The 19547-nt window shown below is 38.7% G+C and overlaps 1 protein-coding gene across 2 annotated transcripts in view; it reads left to right on the forward strand.

Annotated features, from left to right (window-relative positions):
* Window positions 1-18904, forward strand: part of LOC105921439 (transmembrane channel-like protein 3) — a 141279-nt gene extending 122375 nt beyond the window's left edge. The window contains exons 15-22 of one of the 2 annotated variants that reach the window (XM_036129149.1): window positions 2275-2342; window positions 2673-2729; window positions 2827-2937; window positions 3303-3428; window positions 13152-13230; window positions 14004-14046; window positions 14131-14404; window positions 17702-18904. In XM_036129149.1, the coding sequence (XP_035985042.1) occupies window positions 2275-2342; window positions 2673-2729; window positions 2827-2937; window positions 3303-3428; window positions 13152-13230; window positions 14004-14046; window positions 14131-14404; window positions 17702-18665 (1722 nt within the window). In that variant the 3' untranslated portion in view covers window positions 18666-18904. Of the gene's footprint in view, window positions 1-2274; window positions 2343-2600; window positions 2730-2826; window positions 2938-3302; window positions 3429-13151; window positions 13231-14003; window positions 14047-14130; window positions 14405-17701 lie in introns of both variants that reach the window. The other variant, XM_036129150.1, reaches the window with a different exon arrangement.
* Window positions 18905-19547: the final 643 nt, after the last annotated feature.

Raw genomic sequence — 19547 nt, forward strand, 5'->3', positions numbered from 1 at the left:
TCCAGGACCTTGATTTCCAAAGAAAATGAAATATTTACTTTCATCAGAGAAGATGACTTTGGACCACTCAGCAGCAGTCCACTCCTTTTTGTCTTTAGCCCAGGCAAGACGCTTCTGACCATGTCTCTTGTTCAAGAGTGGCTTAACACAAGGAATGCAAAAGCTGAAACCCATGTCTTGCATACGTCCATGCATGGTGGTTCTTGAAGCACTGACTCCAGTCCACTCTGAATCTCCCCCACACTTTTGAATGGATTTTGTTTCATAATCCTCTCCAGGATGCGGTGATCCTATTGCTTTTACACTTTTTTTACCACATCTTTTCCTTCCCTTCACCTCTCTATTAAGCTGCTTGGACACAGAGCTCTATGAACAGTCAGCCTCTTTAGCAATGGCATTTTGTGTCTTGCCCTCCTTGTCCAATGTGTCAATGGTCGTCTTTTGGACAGCTGTCCAGTCAGCAGCCTTCCCTATGACTGTGCAGTGTACAGAACTAGACTGAGAGGTGTTTTGAGTTAATTAGTTGATTAGTGAGGCACCAATTCAACTATGGATCTTTACACAATATTCAAATTTTCTGAGATACTGAATTTGGGGTTCATTAGTTGTCAGTTATAATCATCACAATTGAAAGAATTAAAAAATTTAAATATATCAGTCTGTGTGTAATGAATGAATAAATATGATATACAAGTTTCACTTTTTGAATAAAATTACTGAGAAAGAAAACCTTTTTGATGATGTTCTAACTGTGCAATCATTTTCCTCTGGGATTATTAAAGTATATCTGGTTCTGATTCTGATTGTATGACCAGCACCTGTACAAATTTACAAGAAATTTGTTTTCATTTCCTCTTATATATATATTTACACTTAAAATGTCTTTATTGAGAGCAAAATGGAACCAAAGCCAAATCCCTGTCTTGTGTGCATAAACTTAGCATTGATTCTCATGTTACATTGCGAAATTGAAAAACTGTTAGCATTATCTGATGTTCAGAGGTTATCAGGACTTGTTTTCACTTGTCATGACGTTTACTGAGCAGTAATCTTATTGAAAATGGGACATAGAGAGAAGCTTAAGTGCAAGACTGTAATAGTGTATGTAAAACAGTATGACAGTGTATCTGAAATGAAGAATAGATTAAGGCCTAAATAACCTCATAAATTTCATTACATTTAAAGTTACATTTAAAGATAACAGCATTAGAAAACATTAGGATCCTTTCTGTAAGCTAATAGGTTGATTTGTATTATGATTTCAAAAATGTTTTCATATCTGTGAAAACAAATATAAGTATTAAATATTAGCTGTGAAGAAAGTTTGAAAAGTAGTTAAACATGCAAAAGATAAATTTGTTGCTGCACCCAGTTCATTTCTACAGCTAGACAGAAGAGAATAGTGCTGAAAAGTTATCAAATGAAACTAAAGGGTTAAGGAGAGAAAATCAAATTGAAATAGTTTATTTCTCCATTTCTGTTCTCTTTTACATTTGTGTCTGGGTTTATATTGGAAGTGTTGCTAAGCATACAGGTCTGGAGTTGCTTAAAATTGCAGTGAAGGATGAGAACTAATCAAAACATAACTGTATCTTTACTTAGTTAGTAATATATGTAATATATCAGATTATATTTAAAAAAAACTAATACATTTTCAAGGTATACAATACTGTGGAAACAGTTATCAATATCTGGAAGCAATTTTTTTATGACTCGTTTTTAGTATGTTGATGATGGTACAAAGATAAAAGATGATTAGGGGAGACCAGGAAGATTACCGGATATGGATCCAAATTATATTTTTAAATACCTTTTAGTTAATATTATTTTCTCTTCGAAAATTATCTGACTGTAAAAATTGCACTAATAGCTTAATGGATAACAACAGGCTGTGTTGGACAGTTTTTCAGTTTTTAATGCCATAACTAGAATGAATAGTTGAAGTCACACAGTAAAAGAGTGAAGAATCATAGAAGAAACAACATGCAAGCAGCATGAGTAGATAAGAGTACGATATTTTTTTATGATCTTCAAAATGCTTATTGTGAGAGACGCATATCAGGAAAAAGTTTTTAGCTCCCGCCTATATTTATTGGTTACGCTAACACCTTAGTCAGCATCCTTTTCAGTTAAAACCTATTGGTTACCTTCACAAACAGACTTTGTTCACACACAGTAGTTTAAGTTCTCTCTTCACTGTATTGAAGTATTAATTTAGCAGTTTTAAAGGTTTAGAGAAACACAATGACATAACATTTTAATGTGTTTTTGCAGCCTGAATATGGAGAATTTAAGATAGCTGAAAATGTTCTACACTTGATTTACAACCAAGGAATGATCTGGTAAGTCTGAACAATTATTAACACCAATAAAAAGAATTGGACTCAGAGCTAGAAGCGTTCTGCTGAGTGATCTGTGTAAATCTGTTTAAAGGAAAATTACCCCATAAAAACCTCCTTTTTACATCTAAGTGGATGAACAGGGTCATTTTTTAGCTATTTTCTGAAGATGTCACCCTGCTACTATAAACATAATGAAGTTAAATCATGAACTTCTAAACGTAATGTTTTTTATGATGGTGTGTCTATCCTTTTTATTAGGATGGGAGCCTTTTTCTCTCCATGCCTCCCTGCCTTTAATGTAATGAAATTGATTGGTCTCATGTATCTAAGGAGCTGGGCCGTTCTGACCTGCAATGTTCCTCATCAGCAGGTTTTCCGAGCTTCCAGGTCAGAACACACACCTACACACACACACACACACTTGTAAAAATGTGATGACATATTTCACAGACTGCTACTTGCTGACACTGTTTTACTTTTTTAGATCAAATAACTTCTACTTGGCCATGCTACTTTTCATGCTGTTCCTGTGTATGCTCCCCACCATTTTTGCCATTGTGCGATATAGGCCATCTGAGCACTGTGGACCTTTCAGGTAAAAGTAAAAATTAATTGGTTAAAAATTAAAACTAAGCAATAAAGAAGACATGGAAATATTTGAATACGCATTTCTATTATTTCATGAAACAATGACTCAGTTTAGACTAGTTTAGCTCTCTGTAGCACAAACCATACATAAAAATGTGACTTGGTTTGCAAGGATATAGTAATCAAAATTGACTCTTCAGTTTGTTTTTCGTTACCCATTTAACAAAACAATTTAAGTTTGTATGTACGGCACATACCTATGTTCTGAACAGTTCTAAAAGACAATTATTTTTGCATCTTTAGGTTGTGCATGTTTTGTAAACTCCTTTGAAAGATGTACTTCTAGTAAAAGTGTTCATATGTGTGTTTTAGTGGTCAAGAGAAGATTTATGACATAATCTCAGATACGGTGGCCTCTGACTTCCCACTTTGGTTCAGTAAAGTGATGAGTTATGTCACCAGCCCTGTTGTCGTACTGCCAGCTGTTCTTCTGCTATTGTAAGATGTCTCACACACCAACATGAGATCATGCAATTTTCATATCACAGAAAAAGCATCTGTCTGTCTACACACACACACACATATATATATATATATATATATATATATTAGGGCTGTCAAAACAACGCGGTAATTTCGATTAATAAAAAAAATGGATAAAAAAAAAATGCATATTAATCAATGTCATATAGGGCACAGACATCATGTACGTAGACACGTCATAGGGTGCATGTTCACACGTCAACGCCATATTGTATGTGGCAGAAAAAAATTGAGTTCTGTTATTGTGAACGTGAATCAGAGAAGATGTCTCATTCCTGTGCTACATGGAAATGTATTCTGGCTGATTTCACTACTTGTATCTGCCTTCTATAAACTAAGGCTGCACCATGTTGCAAAACTGGACACACTAAAGCTGCAGAGTGGTAACGCAGGAGATAGATATAGATAGATAGATAGATAGATAGATAGATAGATAGATAGATAGACAGATAGATAGATGTGTCAAGAGTTATCTTCATGAACCCAAGCACGACCACACAAACTGAGCTCAGTTAGAGAGAGTTTATTTAAGAAGGTGAGTTGTGGAGGATGAAAACCTGAGACTTTACAGGGCTGGAGCAGACGAGTGCTGGAGCTGGAGAGAGTCCGTTAAAGCTGGGTGGCATGGTATAGATCTGAGCTTACTCAGAGCGGCTAGTCAGGTTAGCAGTCCATAGCAGACAACAAGGCACAGAGCAGAGTTTCTCCAGAGCAGCTTGTCAGGTTAGCAACTCATAGGATACACCAGGAACAGAGCAGAGCTTTTCCAGAGTAGCTTGTCAGGTTAGCACTCCATAGCAGACAACAGGGCATAGAGCAGAGTTTCTCCAGAGCAGCTTGTCAGGTTAGCAACTCACAGGATACACCAGGGAACAGAGCAGAGCTTCTCCAGAGTAGCTTGTCAGGTTAGCAGCCCACAGGAGACACCTGGACAAAAAGCAAAGCTTCTCCAAGAACGAGCAGCAGAATATAAAGACTTACAGAGGGACTGGCATGGAGAGGGTGTAGAATGATGACGGACCGGCAAAGTAGTGACAGCAGAGTGAGGCTTTAGTAGTGAGGCTGGCAGGTGAAATGAGTCTGGCTAATTAGTGGCTGGCAGGTGTGACTAACTGCAGTGGAAGGGAAGGCTGAAGTGAGGGGAAGGAGAAAATAAAAATAGATAAAGTCAAACCCTAACTAAAACTAAAACAAGGTGGAAAAACCGAAAACCAATGGCAACAAAAGCCGAATCAAAACTAACCAGACAGCAGCTGCATTACGCCCCTGTTCACGGCGTAATACTATATATATATATATATATATATATATATATAGTATTACGCCGTGAACAGGGGCGTAATGCAGCTGCTGTCTGGTGCACACTGATTGCACGAAGAAAACTAAAATCATGCGGCGTGCTGCTGCTGCAGCGCATCGATTCCGCTTCTCCCGGCCCCGTCTAGCAATCGCCACCTCCCCTCCGCCGCTATTTAGGTAGAACAATGACTAGTGCAGAATTAAGTTGTATTTACCGGAGATGAAGTGTTGACTGCATATTCTGTCGTGGTATGATGGCTCCCACAGTCCATTGGGATTGTCTGCCTGCGCTCTTTTCATTGAAATTATCCATTTCTTTCTTTGTAAACGAAAGAAACGTACATCCGACGATTTGGAATGCCTCCGTGTGCAACCGGGAGCACAACAAGTCGTAGGCATTGTTTAGATTCCAAAAATAAACTAACTAAAAGTACGCTCTAAATCACCCGTTTTGTCATGTAGTAGACGAGAACAGTACTGTTTTTGCCGAACAGCGGGACCCGGATGTAGCGGTGACGTCACGCGTGAACTGGTCTATAGGCCAGAGCGGTGCTTGGCTGCAGGGCTGATCGACGCCGCTTGCGGCTTTAATTATTAAAGCAGAACACTGACTAGTGCAAAATTAAGTTGTATTTACCAGAGCTGAAGTGTAGACTGCAAATTCTGTCGGGGTATGATGGCTCCCACAGTCGATTGGGATTTGTCTGCCTGGGTTCCTTTTCATTGAAAATATCCATTTCTTTGGTCTTTCTTCGTCCTTCGGTAAATGAAAGAAACGCACATCCAACTATTTGGGATGCCTCTGTGTGCAATGGGGAGCACAACAAGTTGTAGGCATTGCTTACATTTAGAAAATAAACTAACTAAAAGCACGCTCTAATTCACCCGTTTTGTCACGGTGTTTGGCGAGAACAGTCCTGCTTTTTTCTACCGGCGTAACCCGGAAGTAGCGCGGACGTCACTTGTTTGATATTAAGGGGAGTGTTCATTTATTTTCATTATGTCCCCTACGTTACTGTGTAGGGGACATAATGTAGGGGACAAATGTATCAACATACATTTTACATAGTTACAACTTCAATAACTAATAAATACAAATTTCAAGTTTAAATTTGTGCTTTACTCTTTATGAACACAAACAGCAGCGGCTGCTTGAGAATACGAATTCACAACAGTGGTCTGACGTCACGGTTTCCAAGGCTGGTTAATGGAGCACAGAGTGCGAAGATAGGAGCCGCGCATGCGCTCTTCAGGTGGCGGTAATGCACCTATAAGTTGTTTTCCAACCGCCATTAAAAACAAGAGAAGAAGAAGAAGAAGAAGAAGAAGAAGAAGAAGAAGAAGAAGAAGAAGAAGAAGAAGAAGAAGAAGACAGCGCAGAGATCACAGTGGTAAGTTGAACACTCCATTTTCTGCTGCTGTTGTTCTTCAAAAGTACATTTTCAGATTGTTTGAGGTGAGAACATTATACTTTTAAGCTTCCCAATTTACAGAATTGGTGCGTAATTTAAAAAAAGAGTCTGATTTATTGTTTTATGTTTATCAGACTGACGCGTGTTGCTTTATTAACTCAATAATTGCTGGAATAAATTGTAAATGTCTCCCAAGGATGACAGCATCATATAAAATAGGGCTGGACGATAATTTAATAACAATATATATCAGTCGAAAGACGTGTGGCACAATAAGGGAAAAAAAGGATCGATAAAAGTTGGTTATACAGACAGTTTTCCTTTCTTCCTTTTAACCTAGTTGATGCTACAGTCACTGCTTCCTCTCAACCAATCGTAATCGCGGACCCAGGCACGCCGTCACAAAGCGCCGCCCTCTCAAACCACAACACAGAGCATGTGAATATGTCGCAGCAAGGAGCAGCGGAGGAAATTGTCCCAAAACGGGGTTTTACTAGTTCGCCAGTCTGAAAGAAATAAACCAGTGATTTGTAAAACTTGCAAGGAACCGTAAAAACAAAGTCTGGTAACGCAACCAACTTGTTTCATCACGTAAGCCGCTCAGTCGCTCACACCCGCAGCAGTGCGAGCCGTTTTAGCCCCGCGCGGCTCCGCGTCATCTTCTTAGGAATCTTCTGGAAGTTCTTCCAAAACAAAGCAGGTATAGCAGCTAAACTGGGCTCCCTTCTTTGTGATAAAATGACAAAGCATCCTGGCGGCATAAGGACATCACGCATGCAGTAACATGCTTCATAGTGATGGACATGAAAAACCTGGCTTCAAACAATTACTCGCCACTCTTGATCCGCGATATAAAGTTCTGGGACGCAAGTTTTTCTCTAACAGCGCTGGTCACTTTAGTTTATTCTTTGTCAGTATTTAATAACATCACCCAGGTCTCTTAAGTTGAGTTATTTTTCTTTTAAAAAAATCAGTTATGGTTAAAAATGTTGGGTAAATAAGAATTTATTTGGGATTGAGTGTTTGTGTGTGATATATTAAAATTAAGTCATTTAGCAATATTATAAGAGCCAGGTTTTAAATCTTTTTGATAATTATCTATCCATCAATATGCATTTTTTTATCAATATGCTTTTTTCTATACTGTCCAGCCCTAATATAAAATCTATAAATAACTAAATTCTTTAAATGTTTTTCTTAAGTGAGTTTCCTCTGAGTGAGGACACGAAAAATTGAGAAGAGAAAGAGGGAAAGAAAACAATAGTAACAATATATGAAAAAAAACATATTTATTTTAGACAAATGTTTTAACTTTGCAACAGAATGAAGGTGTAACATATTCAACAAATTAACAGTTACTAACATGGTTTAAAACAAATAAATAACTTCTATTAACATCTTATACAAATAGACAACACCTACAAACATACAATTAAAAATAGTTGGAATGGAAATTAATTCACTGATTATTTTATGTATTGTTACAGGTGGTGAAAAAAATGAAATGAAGCAGCATGTGGACATGACTAAAACTGATCTACATTAGGTCAGGTGTAGTCATGTTCACTTAAACATGCAGCCAGCTGGAGCAGCTCCCTGTCTTCAGCCGCCGGATGGCCGTCCTCCTCTGGGTCGACCTCCTCATCTAGCTGGTTACCTGCCTCTATACAAATATTGTGGAGGATGCAGCAGGCGCCGATTACTTTTTGGGCAAACGTCAGGCGGACCTCCAGCACCCTTAAGAAGATGGAACGCCACCGTGTCTTCAGATCACCAAAGGCGCGCTCAACGATGTTTATCAGCCTTGGCGTGGTGTCTGTTGTAGCGTGCCTCCACTAGACCTGTACCAAATATAAAATTAACTTGTAATTTAGTTAATATGCTGATCTGTCTTAATCTTTTATTCAATTAATATCATCTATCAATTGTGTGTCATTGCTGGCTCTATTTAAGGACAAGAAGGTAATAGATCTTACTGGCAAGCTGTTTCCCTATAGGATGCACCACAGGCCAGCCAGCAGAGGGTCACCAGCACCTCTATCTCCTGTGGCCATCCATGGACCTTCTGGATGGGCAGCAGCTGAAGGAGGAGGACGATGGTGGCCCTGTTTAGCCTGAAGGCTGGTTTCAGGTCCCCTTCATTAAAAAATATTTGGAGGAATGGCACAGAAGTGTTTATCCTCACATATTTTGTTTCTGTTTCTTCCTGTAAATAAAAAATGCCAAATGTTACCATAATTGTTTTTTTCAATTCTCACCTTTTCACACCATAAAACTATATGTGGTTAACATGCAGATTATTATAGTTCTCAAAAGAAAGGGTGAAATGTATAGTAGTAAATGTAACAAATGGCTTCCTTTCTCTAGTATTTCTACCATTTCACTGAAAGAATGAACTGAACTAACTGCACATAATTTATAGATTAATCGCTGTAAAGGTGGGCAGACAGAAATAACTTTTCCTTAATGAACAATGCTGTGAAGGTTAGACAAAGTAGCTTAACTCTACTCCCTTTACTGTTACTAATATATAAAAATTATGTTTTCATTTTAATTATTTACAGATAAATAGTCACAATTTCAACGTGATCACATGTTTAATACCATCCTCAATGTTGTTTTTTTTAAAGATAAAAGTAGGAAATAGGCTGTCAATCTTAAAAAACCTACCAGTTGGCACAGACGCTCAACGTCGGACTTTTTATTAAAATTACGCACTAACTCTGTAAACAGGCCACATAGGGAAGCTTAAAAGTATAATGTTCTCCCTTCAAACTATCTGAAAACGTACTTTTGAAGAACGGCAGCAGAAAAGGGAATGTTTAACTTACCACTGTGAGCTCTGCGCTGTCTGGAATCAAGCTGCGGCCCCGGTGCATTCTGAGACGGTCAGTCTGAAGAACGCATGCGCGGCTCCTATCTTCGCACTCTGTGCTCCATTAACCAGCCTTGGAAACCGTGACGTCAGACCACTGTTGTGAATTCGTATTCTCAAAGAAAAAATCCGTATTCTCAAGCAGCCGCTGCTGTTTGTGTTCATAAAGAGTAAAGCACAAATTTAAACTTGAAATTTGTATTTATTAGTTATTAAAGTTGTAACTATTTAAACCGTATGTTGTATCTTTTGAATGTGATTTAAATTAATATGAGTTTACAAATGTTTGTTATGCACAACTTCTGACTTATATGGACACAACTATCCTTTTATGTACAAATCTATTTAGGAAGCTATCTTACCCCATAGATCTGCACCATGTAATCTACTTTCAGCAGTTATCACAGGTTATTGCACCGTAAACTGCAGAAAATACGTGCAGAGTTGCTCTCTCTGCCTTTACTACCGTCGGCTCCTATGGCGGAGGGATAGTTCAGCTGGATACAAAGTGTGGGCAGTGCAGGCAGGTCTCATAATAACCACTGTTTCGTCACTTATTTTAGAGCCCAAATAAGCGATTTCACTTTCAGAAACGTGCCCAAAAAAAACGCAACCCGTGACTCATGAAATTTAGAAGCGCTTTTAGAAAAAAGAAGCCCAAAGTCACACACACCGTTCCCTAATGTTTTTCCCCCCGCCGCGCTCTCCGGACTGTGTTTCTTTTACCCTCAGCGCTTTCCGTAGTTTCAAGAGTGCTAGAAAACTGTAGCAAAACAGATCCGCGCTGCGCTCACTGTTGTTTCTTTTACCCTCGGACACATGCGACTTTGGGCTTCTTTTTTCTAAGCACTTCTAAATTTCATGAGTCACGGGTTGCGGATTTTTTGGGCAGGTTTCTGAAAGTGAAATCGCTTATTTGGGCTCTAAAATAAGCAACGAAATAGGGGTTATTATGAGACCTGCCTGCACTACATTTAAGTGTATCCAACTGAAATATCCCTCCGCTATAGGATCCGACGGTAGTAAAGGCAGACAGAGCAACTCTGCACGTATTTTCTGCAGTTTACGGTGCAATAACCTGTGATAACTGCTGAAAGTAGATTACTTGGTGCAGATCACCCCTTTGAGCAGACATTGGTTCTGAAGATGAGTTTTTAACATGTTGATAACATTGCAGAAACCCAACCCATAAACCGTACTGCTTATTAATTTGTTTTCTCTGTATTTGACAAACTAAGGCTGAATTACGTTACCAAACGAAGAACCTGGAGTTACTAAACAGTTGCTAAACAGTCTCTTTCAGGGTACTAAACTCCTGCCCAGTTACAAGCAAAGTGTAAGACTGGAATGACCTGGAAATTTAAAAACTTTTTCCAGGCTTAAACTATATGGATAGAAACAGCAAGCAAAAATATTCAAAGAAATTATTGTTGTTGGTGTGAAAGCTCAGAATTAGATGAGAGAGAGAGAGAGAGAGAGAGAGAGAGAGAGAGAGAGAGAGAGAGAGAGAGAGAGAGAGAGAGAGAACAAAACTTATGACTTTATTGAAATGTACAATTTTTATTAATTTATATGTTTATGCATAATACCATGTCTATCTTTGTTTAAGGCAAAAAAAATATATCGGCATGAAAACAGGTATTTATTTACACATTTGTTTACACACTGTGTAAACATCAGGGCGTCATGATTAGTCATTTAGCCATTATAGTCCAGAGTTTAACATTTGGCACCTGGATGTTTTCATTCCAATTCTGAAAAGTGCTTGAAAAATAACAAAATAAAAATATTTTTTGTACAAGCATGTATTTTATTAGTGTCATTTTTTGCAAAATTGCATATTAAAATGCCCAAACAGGCTATTACACTTTCAGAAATAAAAGGATAAAATATGCGATTAATTTGCAATTAATCTCGAGTTAACTATCAACATTATGCGATTAATCGCGATTAAAAATGTTAATCGTTTGACAGCACTAATATATATATATATATATACATATATATAGATAGATAGATAGATAGATAGATAGATAGATAGATAGATAGATACAGGGGTTGGACAATGAAACTGAAACACCTCTCATTTTAGTGTGGGAGGTTTCATGGCTAAATTGGACCAGCCTGGTGGCCAATCTTCATTAATTGCACATTGAACCAATAAGAGCAGAGTGTGAAGGTCCAATTAGCAGGGTAAGAGCACAGTTTCGCTCAAAATATTGCAATGCACACAATATTATGGGTGACATACCAGAGTTCAAAAGAGGACAAATTATTGGTGTACGTCTTGCTGGTGCATCTGTGACCGAGACAGCAAGTCTTTTTGATGTATCAAGAGCCACGGTATCCAGGGTAATGTCAGCATACCACCAAGAAGGACAAACCACATCCAACAGGATTAACTGTGGACGCAAGAGGAAGCTGTCTGAAAGAGATGTCCGGGTGCTAACCTGGATTGTATCCTAAAAACATAAAACCACGGCTCCCCAAATCACGGCAGAATTAAATGTGCACCTCAACTCTCCTGTTTCCACCAAAACTGTCCGTCGGGAGCTCCACAGGGTCAATATACACGGCCAGGCTGCTATAGCCAAACCTTTGGTCACTCGTGCCAATGCCAAACGTCGGTTTCAATGGTGCAAGGAGAGCAAATCTTGGGCTGTGGACAATTTGAAACATGTATTGTTCTCTGATGAGTCCACCTTTACTGTTTTCCCCACATCCGGTAGAGTTACGGTGTGGAGAAGCCCCAAAGAAGCGTACCACCCAGACTGTTGCATGCCCAGAGTGAAGCATGGGGGTGGATCAGTGATGATTTGGGCTGCCATATCATGGCATTCCCTTGGCCCCATACTTGTGCTAGATGGGAACATCACTGCCAAGGACTACTGAACCTTTCTGGAGGAAATCCAATGTATCCAATGGTTCAAACATTGTATCCTGAAGGAGGTGCCGTGTATCAGGATGACAATGCACCAATACACACAGCAAGACTGGTGAAAGATTGGTTTGATGAACATGAAGGTGAAGTTAAACATCTCCCATGGCCTGCACAGTTACCAGATCTAAATATTATTGAGCCACTTTGGGGTGTTTTGAAGGAGCGAGTCAGGAAACATTTTCCTCCATCAGCATCACGTCGTGACCTGGCCACTATCCTGCAAGAAGAATTGCTTAAAATCCCTCTGACCACTGTGCAGGACTTGTATTTGTCATTCCCAAGACGAATTGACGCTGTATTGACCACAAAAGGAGGCCCTACACCAGGGGTGTCAAACATACGGCCCGCGGGCCGGATCCGGCCCGCTGAACAATTTAGTCCGGCCCTGGGGCTAAATAAAAAAAAATATTTATTTTTTTCAGTGTCCTGTCTGGCAATGTGGCAATAAGATGCCACAAAGAGCTCATCAGATTTGACTTTCACAAGTGGACAAGATAAAAGGAAGAGAATGATAAAACAATTAATGAAAAAAACATGTACTTCGTTTAATTGAAAATATGCAGTTCCTATATTGTCCACGAGGGGCGCTGTGTTTTAATTAGCAGATTAAGCTTCAGGTGTGGAAAAATTCAAATAATTTCTTAATTTTTATCTGTTTGATGTATTTTGTCATGCAGGACAGTGTTTTTAAGTTCCAAAAAATGTGAATAAATGATTTTCAACATTGTATAATCACTGTGATCAGTTCTTATGCATAATGCACAAGTAAATGTTTAACTGAGTAAAAATATTGTTGAAATTGCACATACTTTTCTTAAAAATGCTGAGGTTATTCATAATATATTGTGTAAAAGTGAAAATAACTTAATATAAAAATCAACAACAAGTCCACATTTATTAGTTCTATTTAATCTTGCAATGAGTTAACTCGTGTGGCCCTCTTGAGATCAGATTAAGCTGTATGTGGCCCCTCAACCAAAATGAGTTTGACACCCCTGCCCTACACCATACTAATAAATTATTGTGGTCTAAAACCAGGTGTTTCACTTTCATTGTCCAACCCCTATAGATAGATAGATAGATAGATAGATAGATAGATAGATAGATATAATTAAGTGACTGTATGTCTACTCTCTTGATCTGTGTTTCAGTATGCTCATATATTACCTTCAAGCCATTGCCAGATCCCTCAAGTTCACCAACAGCCAACTGAGGATGCAACTTCAGACTGTGAGTTTTGATTGTGCTACCTTGACAGTTTGTAAAAAACTGCTGTGTATTACTTATCGTCTTGCAAATACACAGTAAAACAGACAATTGTCAAATGCTCTCTAAATAAGATAATCTTGGGTAAGGAGTGTATCTTGTAATGCACAATGCTTTGGTTTTGAGCATTACCAAAAGAAAGAGTTATTGCAAAGCATCTGTAAAAAATATTAATATTCCTTTGACTTGATTCAGAATCTGTGGCCATGCTCAGAATGTTCTTGTATTCTATTTTGATTTATTTTACATGACAAGAATGATAGCACGTCACATCAGATATTTCAATTTATTATCAGGGGTAGTATTACAGCCTGCTCAGCTGCTTCCAGGCTGTGGAATGCTCTTCCTGATCACCTGAGGACCCCACACACTGTGGATGCTTTCAAACGTGGCCTTAAAACCCACCTTTTTAGGAGAGCTTTTAATTGAGCTCTTCCCCTTTTACTTAATGTCTCTCCATGTGTTTTTATTTAGCATTTACCTGTTTTACTATGTAGCACTTTGGGATTTGTATAAATATAAAGGGCATTACAAATCCAATGTATTATTATTAATATTATTATTATTATTATAAAACTCCAACATTTGTTAATCCTGCTATTTACACATCCCCTCTTAATCAATACTTAATCAGAGACCTGTATCCAGTGTATTGTATTTAAAACAAAAACAATATTTCCTTTTGAATTGTATTATTCTTAGATGTTTGGATGGAATTTTCTTTCCATGTTTTTTAGGAACGGACAGAGGACAAGAAAAAAGTATTTCAGATGGCTGCAGGTATTTTAAGTGTTTTTTTAGGTTTATTGTGTTTGTTCTGCAATAACTAGAGTTGTGATTATGTCTATACTACCACTCCCACAGCAAGGCTGCAAGCGCCAGAGGCCTTAACTGACAAAAAGCCAGACCAACAGGAGAGCGACATCCCAAGCCAAGAAGCGTCTATACATACCCCATCACCCAGGCAAAATGGCAGCGTTACAAACTTTCAGTCTCCTGTTCATCGTAGTAACAGCATCCGTACCATCACCCAATCAGCCTCTAGAGCTGAGCTGAATGGAGGACATGTGTCTGCATCGGTCAGAAGTCCAGCCGTGATCATACTACCCAAACACCAGGTGGAACACTTGCCTAACAGGTATCAAGCAGATTAACAAAGATTAGGGTAACCTTGTATGGTGATTTCCCAGAATTAGATTGTTTACAATTTGTCTCATTAAACTGATTAAATATTTATGGAATAACTCTACTATTTTAAAAAGGTGAAATTTAACCAATTGTATTGGGATTTTAGGTGATAAATCAACACAAAGTAAAGTATAACTGTGAAGTAGGGGAAATGATTTTTATGAATAAAAATTTCAAAAGTGTGTCATGCAGTTGTCATGTTAAATAGGTATATATACTTTTGCAAAGCAAAAGCCTCAATCAAGAATTGCTTCCATGCATTTGTGGAAGGGCTGAACATATGGAAGTAAAAAATGGTTGTAAAGTTTAAACATATTAAAGTTTTTATTCAGGGAAAGGCAGAGTTGTATAAACAGCTCTGTTCTAATCTGTTGGCACCCTGTTAAGAATGTGTAAACTGTCATAAATTAAATTCAGCTTTTAATGCAATAGCATAATTTCACACTGAAAAAAGGCAAAAAGCCTGAACTTTATTTTGTTGAAAAAAGAATTACATATAAAGAAATATTTTTCTATTCCTTTTTCCCCCCTATGGGGAACACAGCCAAATAGCCAGCTTGGTGCCTCTCCTTCACATAATTTTAAAATTCTGAGTAGTAAACGTTATCTTCTGAATTCCTGCAACTAAACTAACCCTAAACTAATTGCATTGGATCCTAGCAATATTTAAGATATAATAATAAAGAAGACGAGACAAGAAATCCTTTATTGTACTGCAATAGGGAAAATCAGGCGTGACAGTGGCAAAGACACAGACAGTTACACAGAGTTTATATTAGTGAAAAAACATTAATCTAATCTAAAGTTAGTTCTAAAGCAGTGGACGATAAGGTTTATCAGAAATGCCAAATTAGCAGTTAAAAAGTAAATGCCAGAGTAAATATTGGACAATTATTCATAATATGGTCATACTCAGGTAAAAAAAAAATCAAGTTAACAGTGGAAAAAAGAACATCAGCCTATTTACAGGGCAATATGAAATAATATGCAATATGCATGACAATACAGTAGCATTTCAAAAAAGCTAAGGCGTGTGGTGCAAGAGTACCTTAGCATCTGAGAGACTATAAACGACTCATGACCAAATCAGAACCTGTGCAACCATGAAGATGCTATAAACAGTTATTGGGTTATTAAATGTTGAGGATATAACATTGTATTCATGAACGGACATTGGTGGTTTTTTGCATGAATGTTTCCCCCAGCAAGCCCCTCTTTCTGTCATGCATTAAACAATTAAAATTCACAACATAATCTAAATACTGGGGAGGAATATAATGTAGTGCAGTCCCACACAGAGCATGCCAAATGGTTTTCCTATTATCAGCAGCTATCGATGGACAGATACCTTAATTATTTTTGTAATCCAGTGCCATCACCCTCTCTCAAACAAACAAACACATATCAACGTCACCATTTATTGCTGCCAGGGGCAACCACCACCTATGGCACGTAAAAAAATGCTACTGTGAATGGATTTGGAAACAATGTTTATAATTGCAAACATCAGTTTTCAGTATACACTGTGATAAAGTGAAAAATGCACAGGATCAACATTCACCTCAAAGATTGGTGTGATCCAAAAAACAGCTGTATAAGGAAAGACGATAAATTCTTGGTAGTGCAGTGCTAAACCAGTCTTTTTTCCATATGTGGTAAACTGAGAGTTTGACTTGTTGGCTCAGCTCTTTCTTCATTACAGACAAACAGTGGGCTATATTTATAAAAAATGGGGGCAAAATGATCCTCTTCTAACTGATGAAACCATGTATATACTGGCCAAAAGATGGATTCAACATCCTGTTACTTCCTTCACCTAATAAATGACTGTTCTTCATCTGGGGGAAATGTTTAATAAAAGGGAAATGAACTTTTCGTCCATTCAGTTCAATAAAAGCTTAAAATAATCAAACAGATGTGTTTTCTAAGTTCGAGCTGTCAGAATATCAGGGCAAAAAGTGACCAATTATATTCTATGTTATTCACTGGTTTGCTAAGTTGTATAATGGCATCAGGATGAAAAGGCAGTTCTGTCTTCAATGTTTTAAACTTAAGACCTTTAGCCCACTCATGCCAGTTTTGTTTATTGTAAAGCTTCCCTCCAACACTTGGTTTTACTTAGAATCAGAATCAAGTTTAGTGGCAAGTAGGTTTGCATTTACAAGGGATTTGACTTGGTGTTGATGGTGCAAAATATATATATATATATATATATATATATATATATATATATATATATATACATACATACAGAATCTACAGCTATATACACAGTAGACTGTGCGTTAATGTAACGCAGAAGGTCTGGAGATGCTACGTTGGTGTAGTTTGTAGGTCCTGAACGGGGGAGGGAGAAAGGCAGTGTCAAGTGTCAAGGGGGGCTCTGGGCCTTGTTGATAAGGCCAGTAGCAGATGGGAAAAAACTGTTCTTGTGGCGTGAGGTTTTGGTCCTGATGGACCGCAGCCTCCTGCCAGAGGGAAGTGACTAGGGTGCGAGGGATCAGCCACGATCTTCCCTGCACGCCTCAGAGTCCTGGAGGAGTACAGGTCCTGGAGAGATGGAAGATTGCAGCCAATCACCTTCTCTGCAGACCGGATGACACGATGCAGTCTCCCCTTATCCTTGGCAGTGACACCAGCGTACCAGATGGTGATGGAGGAGGTGAGGATGGACTCAATGATGGAGGAGTAGAAGTGCACCATCATTGTCCTTGGCAGGTTGAATTTCTTCAGCTACCACAGGAAGTACATCCTCTGCTGGGCTTTCTTGGTGAGGGAGTTGATGTTCAGCTCCCACTTTTGGTCCTGGGAGATGATAGTTCCCAGGAAGCGGAAAGACTCCACAGTGTCAATTGTGGAGTCACAGACGGTGATGTGGATGGCTGGGGCTGAGTTCTTCCTGAAGTCCACAACCATCTCCACTGTTTTTAGAGCGTTAAGCTCCAGGTTGTTCTCCCTGCACCAGTTCGCCAGATGCTCAGCCTCCCAAATGTAGGTGGTTGTCACCATTAGAGATAAGTCCGATGAGAGTGGTGTCGTCCGCGAACTTCAGAAGCTTGACAGACTGATGACAGACTGATTCTTGTAACTCCATAACATCAAATAGTTCATTCTTCACAGAGGACAATGTTGTTTGTCATGGTTAATCATTTTTGTAAATACAATATGCAGTTCCCACAAAAACAAAATAAAAAATAGAGCATAATAATTGATTACTGTTGATTAATGTTTTTTTTCTTGTTGTTAGGCCCCGACATTTCATTGGTGGCCCAAGTGGTTCCTGCAGGTCCAAGTCCTGCCACCAGATGGCTTACAATCCTCCATCTGACTTTTCTAACACCATCCACACTGACCCCTTGTACAGGAAGTCCATACGCTCCCTACACCCTGTTGAGGCTGCCGGGATCATTGCTGCACAAAGTAATGGGGCACGGCGTGGCCACACTACCCGCTATGTGATTGTCAATGAGCACAGGCCCCGTAAGAAGATTCTGTGCTCAGCCACACGGATCCCACGGCACTATCTAATGGAGGAGCCCACAGAGATCCTAGAGCTATACCCACGCAACATGAAACACTACACTCCTTACACTGTTCACCACCACCGGTCCCACACATCACAGCCACTCAGTAAATTACAGGAGAGAGAAGCTGGAATAGGCAAGAAAAGGACTTCGTTAGGCAAAAGCCATCAGCCCCGCTCATTGTCTGACCACCAACAAAAAGCACAGTTCTACATTGGTGAAAGGTTAGAAAGCTTTAGAGCACGGCAGACAGCAAGATATGAGATGCAAGAACACAATGAAGTGGATGATGGCAAAGAGGAAATTGATTGGGGAGATTTCAACCTACATTCTCCATCTCAGGCCAGTGTAAGAGAAACTGACCCTTTTCACATGCAGAGGCATACTGCCCATTCTCCAGGAAGACAATGTCAGTCTCCCACCAGAACCAGACATATGGGGTGTCATTTGAAGCCAAAATTTAGGGGTCAGCTTGAGACTCCTTTGACTGAATCTGACTCCGCCTCTGTGGCTTCCAGCAGTGACCAACAAAACAGCAGCACAGATCAGTACATTCAGGTCATTCACAGCAAGGAGCGCCCTCTTGGCTCGAATATCAGGCAAGAAAAGTTGTCCAAAAAGGAAACCAAGACAAACTTTGATCTGAACCACACTGAGTCAAATGACTTGGTCTGCTCCAAAGTGTGATTTTTTTAGACTATACATGCGCTACTGTTTGACAGCCTGGAACTATAAAGTAAAAAAAAAGAGATTTCCCTCTTTTGGTATAGCCAGGTCTTAGCATTAATGATCTATACATTTAAACACGTGGTTATTTAAAAATTGTGAATAAGGGGGGTTTGTTGTTTGAGCTTGTTCTAAAAAATATAAAGCTTTGCTAAATATGACACCTGCTTTCTATTGAGACAATAAAGCTGTTGATTTGGCTGTCAGTGTTTTCCTTGATGAATGTGTTTGAGTTTTTGATTTATTTTAAAGTAAATTGTTTAATGCAATTTTATCATAATTTTCAATAGTACTTTTATTTATTAGTTTAAAAAGCTAAAATAATTTCTCATATTTACTAGAGGAAGGTTTCTATAATCCATCCTATAATCTAGTTACAAATGCAAGACACATTAAGTACACTAAGGTAAAGGTTGAAATGGTTTAGCCTTTCTAGCAGTGTTTAAAGGTCTTGAGTTCCAGCAGAAGTGAAATGCTCTGTGAAAAAAACAGAGCGCAATCGACTGTGCTTGGTTGGACCAGCCCATCTGTCCCTTATTAACTTAACAGCTCTGATCCAGGCTGCCCTTTTTTTCGTTGCTTCACAAAAGTTGACACAGTATTGCTGCAGCCACCATCAATGAACTGTTTTACCATATTTACGCAGTTTTCACGCAACTCGGCATCTACCTGAACCATCAGTCAGTCATCTAGTAGATGAATGACTGCCACATTCCCCTTTTGTGTCATTTCCTGTTGACAATGGACTTCTAAAATTAAGCAAAGTGTGTTTCTATTTTGTGATGACATTGTGTTTTATTATGTCTTTAACCCTGATATAATGTGAATTACTGCCCAATGTCT

Source organism: Fundulus heteroclitus, unplaced genomic scaffold (genome assembly GCF_011125445.2).
Source record: "Fundulus heteroclitus isolate FHET01 unplaced genomic scaffold, MU-UCD_Fhet_4.1 scaffold_142, whole genome shotgun sequence".
Taxonomy (NCBI): domain Eukaryota; kingdom Metazoa; phylum Chordata; class Actinopteri; order Cyprinodontiformes; family Fundulidae; genus Fundulus; species Fundulus heteroclitus.